Source organism: Rattus norvegicus, chromosome 12 (genome assembly GCF_021556685.1).
Source record: "Rattus norvegicus strain SHRSP/BbbUtx chromosome 12, alternate assembly SHRSP_T2T, whole genome shotgun sequence".
Lineage (NCBI taxonomy): Eukaryota > Metazoa > Chordata > Mammalia > Rodentia > Muridae > Rattus > Rattus norvegicus.
In genome coordinates this window covers 39133929-39153645 of record NC_141545.1, presented here as the reverse complement: position 1 = coordinate 39153645, position 19717 = coordinate 39133929, and the positions used below count along the sequence as shown (strand labels likewise).

At 50.8% G+C, this 19717-nt stretch overlaps 1 protein-coding gene across 6 annotated transcripts in view; it reads right to left on the bottom strand.

The window, feature by feature from the left end:
• Positions 1-240: 240 nt before the first annotated feature.
• Positions 241-19717, bottom strand: part of Rilpl1 (Rab interacting lysosomal protein-like 1) — a 37516-nt gene continuing 18039 nt past the window's right edge. Inside the window, exons 5-9 of one of the 6 annotated variants that reach the window (XM_087578396.1) lie at positions 10170-10348; positions 8587-8679; positions 3746-3836; positions 3475-3498; positions 241-989 (exon numbers count right to left, since the gene is read on the bottom strand). In XM_087578396.1, coding sequence (XP_087434522.1) covers positions 3496-3498; positions 3746-3836; positions 8587-8679; positions 10170-10348 — 366 coding nt within the window. In that variant the 3' untranslated portion in view covers positions 241-989; positions 3475-3495. 6 annotated transcript variants of the gene reach the window in all.

Genomic DNA, 19717 nt, shown 5'->3' with positions numbered 1-19717 from the left:
ATAATGCTCAGGGCATGGTCCCACTCATCATATGATCTTAGAAAGTGTCACCCCCCTGAGGCCCTGATCCCCAAGTGCTCTGTGCATCAGTCCATGGGTTAGCCTTCAGTTCCTCACCCAATCCACTCTAAAGCAGTGTCGTCTTTGCACAGGACCCGAGTATTTCATTCACCCAAGGTACATGAGAAAAAGACAAAAGATGGCAGGAAAGGAAAAAGGCACACAGGAAACAAGCCAATGTCTCATCCTAAACAACTTTGTTTGGTTAGTACTGTGAAGCTCACAGCAGATTCCAAGGCACACCATCTCGGACAGGCTGCTTGGGCCTCTAGCTCTTATCAGGGACAGAGTGACGATCTCAAGGTTGCTCCTAGACAGTGGCTAGAAGGACTGCATGATCTTCTGTTGGGTCCCAGCCAAACTGGGTAGCCCGTCCTATGATTAGAGGCTCCACCTGTCCGATTCACACTTTCTGTACAGCCTGCTACCTCCAGGGCAACTTCGTAATATAAAACTCACCCCTTGCCACTGCTCCTCACCGACCAAGGCCATAAAAAAACGAAACCTAGGAGAGTCAAATAGCTATGATAGTGGTGATGCGTTCAGGTTAGGAAGCTCGCTAACTAAAATTAATGTGGTCTGGTTTCATATCCTCATCTTATTAAATATAGGTCCTAAGGGGTCAGAGGCATTGAGTGTAAACTGGGGAGCCCTGCAGATAAATAAACACTTCAGAATTTGGCGTCAGTTTCTCATCATCCATCCTCAAAGCAGACAGTTCGTTTGAGGAGTTGATGTCGAGGCCACCTGGAGCGGGTGGCAGGAGGTCCAGGAGGAGGTCCAGTCACAGGTGCTGCAGGGCTTCCTGTCCTTGCTCCGTGTACCCGTCATCTCGGTGGGTAATCGCCCACTGGCCAAAGGACTCGTGGATGTGTGTGGGTCTCTGTGTGTTGGCCAGGCGCCTCTTGTCCCGGGAGAAAAAGCTAAACCTTTTGGAAAGGAACAAGAGAAAGATGGAGATTAGTGCTTGCTGTCTGCTGTCCTACCTACCCGCTTCTGTCAGTGCTGGGACACACAGGAACAAACACAGGAGCAGATCCATTCTTGGTATGGGGGATGCGGTCAGCCGAATCCTAGAGAGCATCGGGGCTTCTGTGTGTTGTTTAGTCTCAGAACCTTATAAATCACAGAGTGAGCAGCCTGCATGTATGTGATGGGAGCTGGGGCACTCCTACCTGGCCACTAGAGGGAATCTCTCCTGTAATTACTGAAGAAAAGAAAATCAACACAACCCGGGTCTTCGCAAAAGCCAGGCAGGTAAACAATCCATGGCTCAGCTATGCCACTCAGGAATTTGGTCTCTCTCTCTCTCTCTCTCTCTCTCTCTCTCTCTCTCTCTCTCTCTCTCTCTTTTAATATTTTTTTTTCTTTTCTTTTCTTTTTTTTTTTTTTCGGAGCTGGGGACCGAACCAGGACCTTGCGCTTGCTAGGCAAGCGCTCTACCACTGAGCTAAATCCCCAACCCCTAATATTTATTTCTTATATGTGAGTACACTGTAGCTGTCTTCAGACACACCAGAAGAGGGCGTCAGATCCCATGACAGATGGTTGTGAGCCACCATGTGGTTGCTGGGATTTGAACTCAGGACCTCTGGAAGAGCAGTCAGTGCTCTTAACCACTGAGCCATCTCTCCAGCCTGGTTTCTCTCTTTCTCATTTTTAGAGAGAAGGTTTTTTTTTTCTTTTTTTTTTTCAGAGCTGGGGACCGAACCCAGGGCCTTGCACTTGCTAGGCAAGCGCTCTACCACTGAGCTAAATCCCCAACCCCGAGAGAAGATTTTAGATAGCTCAACGTGGCCCCCAAGTTACATAGCAGAGGACAACCGTGAACTTACGAGCCTTCTGTGTCTACTTCCCAACTGCTGGGGTTACAGGTGTGAATCACCATACCTAGTTTATGACACGCTGGACATCAAACCCAGGACCCTGTCCATGCTAGGCAAATGCTCTAACGCACTGAGCCCCAGTCTCCGCCTAGGAATTTCCTTAACGAGCTTAATGATCCTTTGAAAGAACATGAAAGTTAGGAGAAAGGGCTGGGGAGATGGCTCAGTGGTTAAGAGCACTGGCTGCTCTTCCAGAGGTCCTGAGTTCAAATCCCAGCCACCATATGGTGGTTCACAACCATCTGTAATGGGATCTGATGCTCTATTCTGGTATGTCTGAAGAGTGTAACAGTGTACTCACATACATAGAATAAATCTTTTAAAAAAGAGAACTTTATGAGGAAGATGATTCTGAGGCAAAGCCATTCCTAATAGTCACTCATCCATTCATTGATGAGTTTGTATGGATATGTGGGCAGTCAAGTGACATAGCTCCCGCATGGGGGGTGAGAGAACAGATAGCAGCAGTCAGTTCTCATCTTCTACTGTGTGGGTCCCAGGAGTTGAACTCAGGTTGTTAGTCTTGGTGGCCAGGGCCTTAATCCACGGATCCACTGAGCCATCTTGCCAGCTCTCAAATCTCACATGCTAAGTGTGTGTGTGTGTGTGTGTGTGTGTGTGTGTGTGTGACGTCAACTTGTGAAATTGGCTCTCTTCTTCCACTCTCTCTTAGGTGTCAGGCCTTGTTAGGTTTCGTGTTTACTCAACCAGCCATCTCTCCAAACTCCCAACCCTTTAATACTAATCTTGCAAGGTTCTGTCAAATTGCCTAGACTGGCTTTTAACTTGTCATCCTCCTGCCTCAACCCCAGGTGGTCTGTCATGCTTGGCAGGAAGCACCTTTGGCTGCTAAGCCAGCTTACAAGTTCCCTAACTTTGTTTGAGACAGGGTCTAGTTCACTTCTGCTATTGCCAGCCCCTCTCTCCTGTCCCTCAGTAGGAGAGCTGGGATGTCCGATGCATGCTCCTGATTCTGACTTGACATGGGTCCTGGAGATCTGAGCTCCTGTCTTCACATTTACTAGGCTATGACTTTACCAACCGAGCCAACTCCCCAGTCCCACTCAGTTTGTTATAATCCTGTCTAGTGAAGAGGATTTTACTCTTCTGGGGTGTTGCTGGAACTACATTTCCTTCCTAGCAGGGATAGGACGTTCTTGCACCCTCAAGCCTGGTTCACCTGGGAGAATTCTCCAGAGCTCTGAAGGGCAAGTTGCAAGCAGGCAAGTGACGGTTCATGATCAGTAGGAGAAGGCTCTTTCTAACACTGAGCAGCTGTGGAGTTAGCTAGCCCAAACCACTTCAGCCTCCTCTCTGCTGTCTCAGCCTGACATAGGAAAGCCGCCTGCTACTTCACACTTGGAGGGAAGGCAGACAGCAGCTCCCCCCACTCCCCAGCCCCCACCCTTTCCTTGCACAAAACCAAACAGCTGCCAAGACAAAGCTGTTTAGGAAGCTTTCAGGCCAACGGTGACTAGAAAAGCAGTTAGTGACACTCCCGAGTCCCCGGGGGGCATCGGTTACTGACCCGTCACTTAAAGGACCTTCTTTACTGGATCATGGACAAGGTGGTTTTTAGAGCGAAAACAGAAGAGACAAAAAGAATTATCGGTGACATTCTGGGCTGCACTCGTGAAGGTCAAGAGCAGCCGTGGCGATCACACCCCATACCCACTCGAGATGCCAACGAGCAGGTGCATGCCATGCAACTGAGGTGGCCAGAAGGGAAGGGCTGGCAGCAGCCACAACAGCACAGCAGAGAACCCCAAAACAAAACCCCAAACACAGACAGTGCCTACGAGGGACACGAGTCTTCTGACAGGCTGCAGCGTGGGGTCGTCAAGGAGCAATCCAGCTGCCACCATAGGCATGACGGCCGTAAAGAGCCTGCTTCCAGAAGCAGATAGAGACGATAAAAAGAGGGCAGTGCGACCGAGGAAACCCGCCCCCCCGCAAGAGACCTCACTGACAGCTGCACCTATGGTCTGTGTGGTGGGCTGAGACGTGCCCCCCCACATTCCTCAGTATGTGTGACCCATGAAGACACAGGATCCTGCTAGAGAAGGACACAGTGGAGGAGAGCCCTATGTCAAAAGGACTTTGTATATGGGGAGAAATCTGGACAAAGACCTGTACAGAGGCAGAAATGGGGGGGGTGATGTTCCTATAGGCTAAGGAAGGCCAAAGGTCACTTACCCTAAGAGGACAAGCAACCCAGGAAAGAAAGACTCTCTCAAGGACCAATCAGACTGACAAAGTCCTTCTCTCTCCCCCTCCCCCTCCCTCTCTCTCTCCCCCTCCCTCTCTTTCTCCCTCTCTCTCTCCCTCCTCCCCCTCCCTCCCTCCCACCCTCCTTCCCCCTCCCTCTCCCCTCAGTCTCTCTCTGTCTCTCTCTCTGTTTTTGTTTTGTTTTGTTTTGTTTTGTTTTGTTTTGCCACAGGGTTTCTCTGGATAGCTCTGGCTGTCCTGGAACTCTGTATACCTGGCTGGACTTGAACTCACAGAGATACATTTGCCTCTCCCTCCTGAGTGCTAGGATTAAAGGTGCCATGCCGGGGCTGGGGATTTAGCTCAGTGGTAGAGCGCTTGCCTAGAAAGCGCAAGGCCCTGGGTTCGGTCCCCAGCTCCGAAAAAAAAACAAAAAAAAAAAAGAACCAAAAAAAAAAAAAAAAAACAAAAAAACAAGGGACTCCGAGGATTCTGTTTCCAGAGGGCCAAAGCTCACCACCTTGCAGGGCAAAACTGAAGCACAGGGTGGGCCTGTGATAGGAGGGGCTATGCCTTGATCAAGGCTCTGCTTATATGTGCTCAGCTGTCACCTTCTCCTTAAACTTTACCCTGACGTCAGGCCCCTGAAGGGGTGTGTGTGTGTGTGTGTGTGTGTGTGTGTGTGTGTGTGTGTGTGTCTCTTCTCATTGTGGCCACATCGAATACATTGAATACATCTTTTTCTGTTTTTCTTTATTAACTTGGCTCTTATAATTGATCAACTGAATCAATTCTAAGATTCGGGTGGCTGAGCCTGGCTAGTTGGAGCACGGTAAGAGAGGAACAGCCATTCCCAGGACATGGTTTTAATTCCTCTGCCTCTGCTGTGTATTTTTGGGCCGTTCAAACCTGGCATTTCAAGGGTGGCTTCGAAGAAACTATTCCTGGCTGAGGAGGGGCGTGGGAGTCGAGGCCAGGGACAGAACATATTGTGGTCCTTACTGTTGCAGACAGAGGTGGGGCCTATCCAAGGCCAGGCTTCCGGGTCCCTAAGGCCAGCTACTGTAGCCTTCCTTCCTGTCTCCCTCCAGACTACCCACTCTTGGCTCTGCCCAGGGGAATGCCATCCTGTGCATGTGTGGGACCAACTCAGAAGTAGGGACGACACCAAAGGGACACAGGTGTTTGCAGATTCCTGGGGACAAGACTGAAGTCACTTGAGGCTCTCTTGTGACCTCCCTGGGCTGTGCCAACCTGTCCTCTCAGGCCAGTGACCTCGCAGTCACAAGCTATTCTTGGACCATCTTCAGACTCGCTGTTTTGACTGGCAGTGGGAGGTTCTGGTTCCCTTGCGCCCAGTCCAGAAACAAACGTCAAGTCTGACATCTTGGGCTCAGGGTCCATTTGAGTGATAAGGGATGTGGGCAGACAGCCACTAGCGGATACAGGGATGTGAGAGAGGAAGGAAGAGGGAGGGAGGGAGTTTATATGGACAAAAGACACAGTTCAGAGGCCCAGCTTTGAGTTTTTTCCCAATTGCACAGATTTGAATTAAGTCTGTAGCATGCCCAGGTCTCCGTTTCTTTATCTGAGATACGGGGATGATTGCCCTAGCTTTAAGACTCTGACCCAACTCAAGTGGTGACCCCTTTCAACTATTCCTGGTAGTTCTTTACTGACTGTTGTGACAGAGGTGGGCTAGGAGCAGGGACCCAGAGATGCAGGTCAAACACAGTCCAAAGGCGAGGACAGGGAGGACAGACAGAGGGGGCAATATGGAGAGGAAGGACTCTAGCAGAGCCCACTAATGAAAGTTGTCACAGGCCACTGATCTCAGTCAGCAGATGAGCAGGACAAAGGCTATCAGTGTTGTCGCTATGCTGGTCAAAAGCCTTTTGTGTCCGATGGCCGCCCCTGTCACCCGTAGGAAACTGCCTGCCACAGAACTGGCCACCTGTGCGGCATGTACAGGAGTTGTGGCCCTGCTCTGTCTCTGTCCCTGTCTCTCTGGAGCTGATAACCCTGTCAGGCTCAGAGCACAGAGTGTTGCTAAGCAACCCAAGGCAAAGCTAAAGGGGAAGAGGGACTTTGGGAAGAGTGTTGGCAGAGGCTGTGGCCTGCTCAAGTGCTAAAGCAGGGCCACTGTCCCCATGTCAGACTGGAAAAAAAAAATAACTTAAAAAAGTGATGTGTGTATGTGTGTGTGTGTGTGTGTGTGTGTGTGTGTGTGTGTGTGTGTGTGTGCAGGAGCCTGAGGCAAGAGGGCTTTAGATTCTCTACAGCTGGAGTTAGGTTGTGTGGTACGAGTGATAAGAACTGAGCCCAGATTCTCTGTAAGAGCAATCCCTCCAGCTTCTCTTTTATTTTTTGGGACAGTGTATGTGTGTGTGCATGCGCACAAGCTGTGATGTGGGGGTGTGGCTATAGGTCAGAAGACTGGCATGGGGGAAGCAGTTCTTCTGTCCACTTTTATGTGGGTTCTGGGGAACCAAACTTAGTAGGTCTGTAGCCTTGTTGTGTCTTACCTGCATCTTACTGGCCTCTGTTTTGGTTTTCTCACACTAAGTTCTCCAGGCTTCAAACTTGAAGTCCCCCCATCCTCATCTGAGCACTGTATACAGCATAAAGCTAACACCCATCTAGGTGGCTCTCAAAATAGTGGCAGTCCTGCCTCAGCCTCCCAAATGCTGGAATTACAGATGTGAGCTACCACACTTAGTAGACATAGACTCCCAAGCTGCTGGTGGCTGCCCCACTGAGTTCAGGGTCTGAGTTTGCAGGAGCATAGAGAGGGATGGAGCCCAACCATGGGGAACCAGGTAAATGGCAGGAGACAGACATGTCCGAGGCTGGACTATGCTGGTTACCTTGGAATTACACTATTCTTTCTCTCCAGTTTTCTAAGTTTTCTAAGTTGTGATGCCAGATGGAGAAAACAACAACAAACAAACAAACAAACAAACAAACAAACACGGTCAAAAATGCTGGGAGTCAGGGGAAGCTCTCCAGACTCTGAGATTCTCAGTATTTATATCTCTCTCAGAAGAACTCCAATAGCCAGCAAGGATGTACAGCCTAACTGGCCAGCTTTAAAGCCAGGCGCTCCAGGAAGCTGCTGAGCTGTTGGAAGTCCCAGGGCCCACAGTGAGCAGGATGCCTCCTCCCAAGGGAGGGGGCCCACCCGGTGTACAAAACAGCCCACATTCCCTCTGCTCAAAACCAGGCCAACAACTTCCCAGCATGGTCACTGAATTTTAAAGGCTAGGGTATACGCGGAACGCCCACTTCCTCTCCTCACCCCCACACATGCTGCCTGCTCTTTTTTGTTTTTCTCAAAGCTTCTATTGCATTTAGGGAGGGGCCCAAGACCTCTTCTCTAGGAATAAGCAAAAGGCCCAGGACCAGGGATCCCATTTCTGGCTGTGATAGCCCTGAGAACTCAAGGTGGGTGGGTGTACAAAGGGCTTGAATACAGTACTCTGGGGCCAGGCTACCTCACTGGGCAGGGCTCCTGCTTCTACAGCACTATGGCCAGTCAGGAGTCTCAGTTGCTTCAAGGATCCTATAAAAATGACACTCTTCCATGTGCTAGAACCAGGAGATGACCTACATCCTGGGAATGGGAGCTGGCCTCCAGCAGGCTTGTGATGAGCCCCATAGATCTTCTAAAACGGACAACACTCCACACCTCTCTTCATTTCCAAGAAAAATGCCTGTAAAGTCCCCTGAGAACCAAGGAGAGCTACAGTGCCAGGCACTCCGGGAAGATCACAGAAGCTACAAGCTTTCTTTTGCATGTGTCTCATAGCAACCAGGGCCTGAGTTTGCATATATGTGGTTCCAATGTACCAAGGTAGACATAACAGCTCAGGGGGTTTATCATCATGGAATCCAAAATGGGGTGGACCTAAGCCTCTGTGGAGCCCCCCCTCCCCTTTTTTAACACAGACTTATGTAGCCCAGGTTCGTCTTGAACTTACATTGTAGCCTAGAATGGCCTTGAACTCCTGATCCTACTGTTTCCATCTCCTGAATGCTGGGATTCAAGCATGGGCCACTACACCTAGCTACTTAGTGCTGACATTTCAAGCATTGAAAACACACGAGCCTCCCTGCCCTCCAACGTCTTCCCTGTACCAAGCCCGGTGCCACGTCCCATGCACTCGCCCAAGCAAGCTCTGAGTAAATGCCACAGGCCCCAGCTCCTCCCAGCCTTCCAGGTGCCCCCCAAGTCTCTGCCCAAGAAGAACGGGCTGTCTAGGCAAGGAGATAACCAAAAGGTGGAGGTTGGCGGGTCACACAGCCATTGGGAGCAGCTTGTCTCAGCAGCTGTGGTTAGCAACAAGCCTGAGACAGACCTGGAGTCAGAGGTCGCAGGAACCAAGATGAGCCACGTGTGACGAGGCCCCCATATAGGAAACACAACACTTACAGTCGCTTGATCCCAGACTCGGGCTGGGGGGACGTCCTCGGGTGTGTGATGGGCGGAGGTTGGGGTATTCGATTCTCCTCTTCTATTTCTTCGCTGAAGGCATGCAACCGAGAAGTCAGAAAATTCTGTGAGAACCGGAACATGCCAGAAGCGGATAGAATGGTTTGATAGGGTGCAAAATTTCTCGATGGGGAATAAGGTACTTGAGAAGATGGCTTCTGGTGTCTCTGTTGTCACACTCTGCCTGGGGCTCTAAGATGGTCTCTGGCCCAGGGGAAGTGGTTTAAGATGAGGATTTGATTGCTCCCCACTCCTTCATTTTGTTGTGAGGGTGTGTGTGCATGTATGCATGCCTGCAGACATGTGTTCATGTCTGAATGTATATGCACATGTGTGTACATGCAGAGGTCCAATGGGGATCTCTCTATCTCCCTCTTCCTCTCCCTCTCCCTCATCTTTTTCTTTGAGGCAGGATCTCTCCATCAAACCCTGAGCTCTCAGATCAGGGTAGTCCTACTAGTCAGCTTGCTCTGCAGATCTTCTAGAATGACTAGCAAGCCACACACCATGCCAGCATTCACATGGCTTCTGAAGATCTCCAGCCCTCCATCCATCCCTTCTTGGTTTTGATTTTCTGACACAAGGTCTCATGTACCCAAAATGGGCCTTGAATGTCCTATGCAGCTGAAAATGATCAACGCCTTCCAATCCTCTCTTCTCAACCCTCCACATGCTGCAACCCTTTAGTGATGTGATGACCTCTACCCATAGAATGATTTTCATTGCCACCTCCCCGCTGTGATTTTGCTACAGTTCTGAATATCTTTTGGAGACAGAGGTTTGCTAAAGGGATCACACACTACCTGACACTATAGTGGTTTTGTTTGTTTGTTTTGTTTGTTTTGTTTTTGTTTTTTTCAAAATGTGGTTTCTCTTTAGCCCTGGCTGGCCTCGAACTCACAGAGATCTGCCTGCCTCTGCCTTCCAAGTCCTGGAGTTAAGGGCTTGCACCACCATGCCCAGCTATTTTATTATTCTTATTTGAGAGAGAGAGAGAGAGAGAGAGAGAGAGAGAGAGAGAGAGAGAGAGAGAGAGAGAATATATGTGGGTGCAGGTGCCTGAGGCAAGAGGGTTTTAGTGATCTCACTCTCAAAGCCATCCCTCCAGCCTCTCTCTTTTTTGGGACAGGGTCTCTCACTGATTCTAGAGTCCAGTAATTTGGCTACAATGGGGGCCAGCCCACAGCAGGGATCAGCTTGTCTCCACGTCCCCAGGGCTGGGATAACAGGCAGGAACCACAGCACATGGCTAGGGACCTGAACAGGTCCCCAATGTCACAATGTAAACTCTTCTCCCCAGTCCCTGAGACAGACATTTTTGCAGCTCAAAGGTTCAAAAGGTCATTCTTTTCTTTTTCCAGTAATGCATTTGGCAAGACGGGCAGTGGGCTGCCCTGAGGCTGTGTGACCTTTATGAACTCTATAAGGATGCCTGACTAATGTTACACCAGTCCTGACATGTTCGGGGTGTGTCCCTGAGGCCAGGCCAGAGTTTTGTTTGTTTCCTGGTTACCGGTCCTCACCTCTTATAGTAGGCCAGCTCCTCTTGCAGCAGAAACACCTTGGACTTAAGCTCATTCCTCTCATGCAGCACATCCCGCAGCTCCTGCAGCGTGAACCGAGGGCGGTTGGGGTCCTTGAGGTCCAGGGCGGCCTTCTCTGCGTCTGAAATGGACTCCTCACCATCTGGCTGTGGTGGGATCTGAAGGAGGCAGAGGAGCCATCATCAAAGGACTCCTGACAGCCGGAGGATGCTGGAATTTTCCACCTCCCCATGGTAGGCAGCCGGCTCAGGTCACTATTTTCAGTATCTGGGGAGCAGCCTCCGCTTACCTTCTATTCCGCTGTCTCCCTGGAGGTGGAAGCCAGCCACCACCTGCTCACCCAGCTCCTTCTCAGAGCTAGCCCTGCATCACGGACACCTACTCCTCGGGAATCTATTATAAATGAGCAGAGGCGAGCCTCCCACTATGCCTCCCACCACCACCTGTTGCCCTCTTCCGCAGGATTCTCACTTTAGACCTCGGCTAATCTGCCCAAGGTGTGTGGAAACACAGCCTAGGCTCTTCGTTCTGGTTTCAATTAACGAGAAGCCACGGCACTTTCTGTGACAGACCTTCTGGTCAAACCCCTTCTTCCTTAGAGGCTCCTGGCATCTTGCTGGGGTTCAGAGCCTGGCAGGGGGTACATCTGTCCTTCATTCAAGTTACACAGACGGATCCCCACCTCATTCTGAGTCGCCTGCCCACTTCCTTCCAGAGCCTGGTAGCATCTCAAAGACACATGAAACACGGAGTTTACCATTTTATCCATTTTAAAGTATACTAGCTGGGTGTGGTGGTGCGTGACTCCAATCCCAACGCACAGGATGCTGAGGCATGAAAGGTGGCTGAAGTTCAAGGCCAACCTGAGCTATGTCATAAGTTTCAAAGCATCTGGGCCACACAGTTAGTTTAAGGCTAGCCTGGGCTACATAGTGAGTATGAGGCCAACCTGGGCTACAGAGACTTAATAAAGCAAACTTGGCATACAATGTGAGACCTAGTCTAAAAAAAGAAAGAAGGTGGGGTTGGGGATTTAGCTCAGTGGTAGACAGCTTGCCTAGAAAGCGCAAGGCCCTGGGTTTGGTCCCCAGCTCCGAAAGAAAGAAAAAAAAAAGAAAGAAGGAAAGAAGGAAAGAAGGAAGGAAGGAAGGAAGGAAGGAAGGAAGGAAGGAAGGAAAGAAGGAAAGAAGGAAAGAAGGAAAGAAGGAAAGAAGGAAGGGGGAAAAAACCCTCTCACTTGTGTCTCTGGACTGTCCCGACCTGGACATTTCCCATAATGCATCTGCTTCATCCAATCAACATTGTGTTTCATGCACATTACAGCCCATATCTGAGATTCAGCCCTTTGAATGCCTGGGTGATATTCCCCAGAATGGAAGGTGTACATGGTCTCATCCGATTGATGGACTTATCAGTGGCTTCTCTTTAGATGTGAATCCCAATATCCAATATCCCTCAATGGGACAGCTGTCTTCCATTCCTGAGAAACACACCCAGGTGTGAACATTTGGGCCTCATGGAGACTCTTGTCTCCAACTTTCTGAATTCTCATTCTATACCAAAGTGCTTGCCGCAGCAGACGCACGATGTTGCAGCCTCACTGTGGCTCCCGGTTTCCCCACCTTCTCCACAGGTCTGTGGCTTTTGTTTGCTCACGTAGTCATTGGGTGTGTGTGTGAGCATGCTACAGAGTGTGTGTTGGTCAGAGCTTAACTTCTGCAAGTCAGCACTTTCTTTCCACTCCATGGGGCCTGGGTACCAAAGTCCAGGGCAGCAATCACATTTACCTGCTGGGTCATCTCGCGCGCAACTTGACACAAGCTAGAGCTATGAAAGGAGGGAACCTCAATTGAGAGAATGCTGCTTTAAGATCCAGCTGTAAGGCTGGAGAGACGGCTCAGCGGTTAAGAGCACTGACTGCTCTTCCAGAGGTCCTGAGTTCAGTTCCCAGACCACATGGTGGTTCACAACCATCTGAAATGGGATCTGGTGCCCTCATCTGGTGTGCATGAAGACAGGGAAAAAAGTATATATATACACACACACATATTTATATAAATTAATAAATATTTTTTAAAAAGATCCAGTTGAGCTGTAATGTATTTTCTTAAGTAGTGGTTAATGAGGCAGGACCCAGCCCAGTGTGGGTGGTGCCATCCCTGGGCTGGTGGTCCTGGGTTCTATAAGAAAGCAGGCCGAGCAGAACCATGGGAGCAAGCCAGTAAGCAGCACCCCTCCTTGGCCTGTGCATCAGCTCCTGTCTCCAGGCTCCTACTTGAATTCCTGCCCTGACTTCCTTCAATGATGACCAGTACTATCGAAGTGTAAGCCAAACCAACCCTTTCCTTTCCAACTCGCTGGTAGTTGTTGTGTTTCGTCACAGCAATTGTTACCCTAACCTAGACAGCTTCTCAAGCCATAGCCCAGGCTGCCTGGAACCCACGTCAATCTTCCTGCTGAAGCTGAATGCCAGAGTGACAGGTGTGTTCTGCTGAACGCCCGTTTCTCCCCGCCCCCCTTCCTAATACTTGTGATATTTGACCTTGAACGTGCCAGCCCAAGACATGCGGCCGGGCTCAGCCCGCTAAGCCGGCAAACCAAAACCCAGGTGGTTCACATCTTCAAGGCCACCCAGTATCGAACACCCGAGAGCCTCCAGTGTCCCTGTGCGCTGACGCCAGGGTGCTCTAGAATAGCAGCTCTCAACCTGCATGTCTGCAACTCTTTGAGGGCTAGCCCATCTTTTCACAGGGGTCGCTGAAGACCATCCAAAACCACAGGTGTTCACATTATGATTCCTGACAGTAGCAAAATCACAGTTACGAAGCAGAAACAAAAATAATTTTATGAGGTGTGAAAGGGTCCCAGCATTAGGGAGGTTGAGAATGGCTGTTCTCAAATGAGAAGGCTGAGGTGGACAACACACCCCTCCCCAGCCTCTCAGCCCCACAGGGAGAATGGTACTGTAGCTAGGCCAGAAACAAAAATAATTTTATGAGGTGTGAAAGGGTCCCAGCATTAGGGAGGTTGAGAATGGCTGTTCTCAAATGAGAAGGCTGAGGTGGACAACACACCCCTCCCCAGCCTCTCAGCCCCATAGGGAGAATGGTACTGTAGCTAGGCCACGGCTCACGACCGCCCAGAGGCCAAGGACTCCAGTAGGCTAAGCTGAGATGTGTCCTGGACAGGCTGTTCTGGGGAAGAGAAAGCTAACACCGTCTGTCGCCTGTCGGGCAGGTCAGCTGAGCAGCAGGGAAGATCAAGGCGGATGGGGAGGGCTCTGCCCACACCTAAAGTTGGAGCCAGAACCATTGCAGAAGAGGTTAGGAAGCAAGAGAAGAAACAAGACTTCTGTGTCCCCGCAGGCTACTCAGAATCCGGTGATTCTCTTCCCAGTGAGGCTATCCCACAGGATTTGACTTTCCACCCAGCCTGCTGCAGCCTCTGTCAAAGTTTCTTTTTTTTTTCATGGTTGCATAATGTTCTACCATGAGGCAAACCTCTATCTAGTATTACCAGTGACTACTGAGGCTGCACCAGCAGGGACTGGCCACTTACTCAGACAGTGTCCTTCCTTAAAGGGCATCCAGCATTTTACTAAGCACTCTGTGCCTTGCTGTTATTGAACTCCGGGAACAGATGCGGACTGAAAAGCAGGATCAAGAGACATACACACAAATACACCAATAAGTGAGGGTGGAGAGAGGGGCTCCTATGCATAGGGTGCTGCTGCATGTGTAGGAGTTTCCCACCAACTCTCAGCATCGATGGTAGGGACCCAAAGTTCTAGACTAAAGAACCTTGGGCCACAGCGTTCCCCACATGTGGTTAGAGTCCCTGCTGTGCCACAAAAACATCTACTGAATTAGTTGTCCACAGTTTTAAGATCTAGAGACTCGAATTCCAAACCCTCCCGCCTTAGCTTCCTTAGTGCTCCGTTTGCAAGTGTAATACCATCATACCCCAGGGAACCTGGTAATATTTGTAAAGTATCTTCCATCCTGAACATTCTGGGTGCCCCAGCTCCCCCGTGGTGGCTGTGTTCAGGTGGCTGGAGAGGTGGCTCAGCGGTTAACCTCTTCCAGAAGTTCTGGATTACATTCCCAGCACCCACAGGGCAGCTCCCAACTGTCTATAAGTGTAGTCTCATGGGATCTCATGCCCTCTTCTGGTATGCAGACAAAACAGCCATAATAAATAAACAATACATCTTCAAGAAAAGACACGGAGGGTGCTCTCTGGTCTGGAGCCAGATTGTTTTTTTTTTTTTTTTTTTTTTTTTTTTTGTGGTAGGGAGGATCAATCACCATAAAACTTAGGCTAGTCTTAGCCAGCGCATGGCAGTTTTGCCTCTGAGTATTCATAAACTGGAGTGTGGGGAGAACCTGGGGTTCCATTAGCCAGTGGGCAGCCGGAGCAAGGACCGTCCCACTAGTCATCGTGCCAATTGGAGGCTCTTCTACGATCATTCCCCAAGGGACCACAGGGTGGCCCAGGTTATCTCAGATAAGCTGCTCCCTTGGGGGCGCTCTGGACACAGGTGCCAGGAGATGCCTGGAGGCCCCAGGAACAGCATCTCTGGTCGGGTCAGGGCCTCTAGCCTGAGGCCTAACCTCCCGGGAAGGCTGGCTGTGGGATCAATGGATTACTCTCTCGTCACACTGGACCGGGGATCCAGGACCTAAACCCTGGCTCGAGCCAACTATCAGGCCCTTAGGGGATTGTGGGATTTCCTGCCTTTGTTGTTGTAGTGAGACAGTCTCCCTGTGTAGCCCAAGCTGGCCTCGAACTAGAAATGTTGCTGCTGAGGGACCTGAATACATTCCATAGGCCAAGTGCCGGGGCTTCAGGCTGCACCACCAGACCCTTGGACACAGCGATTGTATCTGAAGACCTGCTTCCTAGAAACTAACCGGATGTCACTCATGATTTATTTCACAGCACTGGAGCGGGAGCCCAGACTCTGGTACATCTCTCTTCACCAGACACTGCAGATGGCCGAACTCTGTGCTTCCTGAATTCTACCTCTCAAAGTCTTATGTAAAACCCTCAGCCGGATCTCCTCTGCTGGAGGTAAAACTGAAGGTCAATGTGAGAGCTGGGTGTGGAGTTTTGAGGCCAGCCTGGGCTACACTGTGAGGCCTTATCTCAAAAACACCATGAAGGAGCTAAGGATACAGCTTAGTGGGTAGAGCGACTTTGAGAGTGAGACCACACGTGCGCACGCGCACACACACACACAGATACACACACACACACACACACACAACCCAGGCCCTGGGTTCAATGCCCATTGTTTGCCTAAACCAGGTGGGGTTTACACACTATAATCCTGGCATAGGAGAAGCAGAGGCAGGAGGACCATGAGTTCTGGGTTATCCCTGGATACTGACCAGCTTGGGCCACATGCAACCTTGTCGCAAAACAAACGAACAAACAAACCAACCAACCAACCACAAAAGGACACAGAGGCTTGGATAAATGAGAGAAAACCAGGCTACTAAGGGAATACCAAGCATGACTTCCTCAGCCAGGCATGGTGGCACACACCTTTTAACCCTAGCCCCACGGGGAGCAGAGACAAGTGGATCTCTGTGAGTTTAGAGCCAGCCTGGTCTACATAGTGAGTTTCAAGACAGGTATATGTGGAAAGGGCCGGTCTCACAAAAACAGTATGGTGGGGTGGGTGGAGGTTAATGTTTCCATTCCAGCTCCAGATTCCTCTATGGCTCCCATCAGAATGCTTGAGCCCTGCCCTAGGATTGAACCACACACAGCCACATGCTGCCTTCCCCAGCCCGGCTCCCGGCTGTTCCCTGCCTGGAATAGCTTGTTCCACATTCCACTGGAAACCTGCCCACCCGACCTGTCCCCACCTCCCCTCCTCCCAGTGCAGGGGCAAACACTCTGCCACTGAGCATGAGTGCTTCCGAGAACTTTCTGGAAGCACGAGAGCCAGCCAGCCACACCTCTGTGCTCCACTGTCCCCCCCCCCCCCCACCCCATGACTCCACTTGGGCTGCATAACATTCTGAACCACTGGCTCAGGGCTGTCCCCCTCAATTGCCAGAAGCCCCAGGTCTCATGCAACCCTGCTGCACTCCCGTTTGATGAACAAACACCCTGGACCTCACACAGCTCTGAGGCCAATCAGGCGGAGCAATCCAGGATGCGGGCAGCCTGACTTTACACCTTGTTTCTTTCTATTTTTCTATTCGTGTGCATACGACGGAGAGGCCAAATGTTGACGTCAGGTGTCTTCCTCAATTGCTCTCCGTTTTATCCATTTAGCTCAGCAATTCTGCAAGACTGGCTAGTTATGGAAGGTCTGAGACACCCCTGACCCTTGCCCCTAGTGCTGGGATCATAGGCGTAAGCCCCAATGGGCTTCTTCTATGTCCGTGTTGGGGATCCAAATTCAGGTCTCCAAACTCGGGTCCTTGTATCCCTTTATCGACTGCCATCTCCCTCCCCAGTTCTTCTCCTCATCCCTTCTCCATTCCTCGGCTGCCAGAAAGGAAAGGTAACACCAGCCCGTGCAGCCAGCTGGTGCAAAATGTCCCTGTCCTCCTTAAGGGAGGTACCTGGAGCAGGGCTGGGCATCACATGGGCCTCAGGGTTATGTCCTCAGAGATCCAGCTTTAGACTGGCCCTGCCTGGTCCTAAGCATAGAAGCTTGAGTTCTCAGGGCCAGGGTATAGCATGGTTATCCTGAGCCCACCCCGTGATGGGACTGCAGCCTGGCGGCTCTGTCTTGGGCATGTGCCTGCTCCCCTGCTATGGCCTGCATTATCACAGAGTCTTTGGTACCCGCCACACCTCACTTCCCCTTCTACATTATCCTCCATACAACCCCAGGGCTCGCCACACCACCAGAAGCCCTGTCATGGGACCCTCGAGCATTTCTGCGGCGGCTCTTGGGGTGTTCACTTGTGCTCTAGAGAGCGGTTGTGACCCCAGCCTATCAATCCAAATTCCTGAGTTTCCATAGTTCCGCTTGGCACCCACCTGGCTTGCAGACCCTTCTCTGGCAATCAGGTACCTCAGGAGGGCTCAGCAGGCTGTCACTAGGGACCATGCCGTGGCAAGAGCCCACCCGAAAATGATACCAATTAGAGGCAATAAAACCAAAAAGGCCTGAGTCAAGTTCCTACTGCCATCCTCCGAGTACCTGAGGCTGTACCTGAGGCTGTCACTGCCATTGAGCTTCAGTCACACAGTCAACACACCTCTCTCTCTCTCTCCTCTGATGAATACCTCGACTTCAGGACACTGTACGCCACAATCAAGTCCTAACTGATTCCTCAAAAAGATGGCTTCTTCCTTCCTTCTCTCCCAGGATTCTGGGCCCTTTAGAAGCAATTGGCTCAGATTCAGCCATAAGGCAAGAGCTGCCCAGGCTGAAGCTCGGTTTCCCTTAAGTTCATCAGCTTCGCAGGTTAACCAGCCGTGTGTGTGAACCTGAAACAGTCAGTGTACGTCCAAGAGAAGAAAATGCACTCCCCAACTGTTCCTGGGTCCACTGGGGTCTCACTCTCTACCTATGGAAATGCAAGCTTCTCCTTCCTGACCCCACCCCCGCCAGCTGCAGAAGCCCCACCAGCTGTTGGCCTGTCCCTGGGGTTCCTGAGGTCCCCCGGGGACTATCTGGGTGTCAACCCCTCTACACCTTCCTCCTGGCCCTGGGCCTCCTGACCGCTCTGTCCCCTAAACAGAGGTCTCCAGTGCTCCCAGCAGCTGCCTTCTTGTTGGCATCTGGTGGGGATGTGGGGCTCACACCCCCAGTGTCCCTTAGCCACTCCAGGGCAGTGTCACCCTGTGGAAAGGCAACTCTGGGAGGTTTTGGGTACTTTTCGAACTTCCTCAGCCTGTGGTGTGGGCTTCTGACATCAGGCTTCTGGCTTCCCTGTCTCATCACTGCCTCAGGGGTCACCTCTCAAGCCGGGATCTTGGCGGAAGCCCTGGTCACCAGCTCTTCCTGAGAGACACTGGTGAGGACAATGTCTCCCCTACCCAGTGGTTATGCTAGGGCTCAGTCCTTCCCAGCTTTGAGCCCCACCCCTACTCCTCTCCCTTAGGAGCCTATGGGCCTGACTCCCAGCTTCTACCTGCACCTCACAGCCTCTCCCTGCCACTCACTGCACACCAGCCACCTCACCTTGATTGCCCTGAGGCTCCGCCTGCCACAGGGCCTTTGCACAGGTCACTCTTCCCACCTGGAACTCACTCCCCTTTACCCTTACTCACTCTTCCAATCACCCCCAGCCCCCTGGAAAAGCCCCCTGAGCATGGCTCAGAAACCAACCCATTTACTTTTCCTGATGGACAAAGACTCCTCTCTCCCAGGGTTCCATCCTGAGAGCCCACACAGAAAAGGAACCGAATCCCACAGTTGTCCCCTGAGCTCCACATACACATGCACACATACAACATTAAAAAAATGTTAAGGGGCTGGGGATTTAGCTCAGTGGTAGAGCGCTTGCCTAGGAAGCACAAGGCCCTGGGTTCGGTCCCCAGCTCCGAAAAAAAGACCAAAAAAAAAAAAAGTTAAAATCGGGGCTTGGCGGTTGAGAGCACTGACTGCTCTTCCCGAGGTCCCGAGTTCAAGTCCCAGCAACCACAAGGTGGCTCACAACCATCGGTAATGGGATCGGATGCCCTCTGCTGGTGTGTCTGGAGACAGCTACAGTGTACTTATATAATAGATAAATCTTTAAAAAAAAATGTTAAGATCATTCATATGTACTTCACATACCGTAAAATCTCCCCTTTAAAGAATAGAGTCAGGAGATTTCTAGAATGTTTCAAGGTGTGCAACCACTGCTGCTGCTGCCTAATTCCAAAACGTTTCCCTTATCTCCAAAGAAACTTTGTGCATTCACCATTCACTGCTACCCTAGTCCCCGCCCCTCCCATCTACATTCTGTCCTGGATCTGCTCAATCCAGACATCTCAGATTGATGAAGTCACACAGCATGTGGCTTTCCGTGTCTGGCTACTCACACTCATCATGAATCCCTCAAGCTTCACCTATTGGGTAGCATGTGTTCATGACTCAGTCTTTTTTCAGGGCTGAGTCATATTCCACTACGCGGACTATGTGTGACCACGTTCCCTATTCACTTCCTAACTGGTTGTCTGCCCTCTCTATCTGTCAGATCTTATGACTAACGTTAACGTGGACGTCTACGTAGCTTTCCTTATGTTTGCTTTTGAGGCAGGGTCTTACGCAGCTCAGCTTAGTCTAGGATTTGCTATGGGGTCAAGGATGACCTTAAACTCCCGGTCCTCTCCAACCTCACCTTCCTGAACACTGGAGTTACTGGGGTGACCCATCACGCCAGCTTGTCCAGGCTTTATTTTTTTAAAATGTGTATGTGTGTTGTCTGAATGTGAGTACGTGGGCACAGTTTCTCACGGAGGCCAGAAGAGGGCAACAGATGACCTGGAGCTGGAGTTACAGGCAGTTGTGAGCCTCCCAGGAACTGAACCAGGGTCCTTTGGAAGTACAACAGGTTCTCTGAACT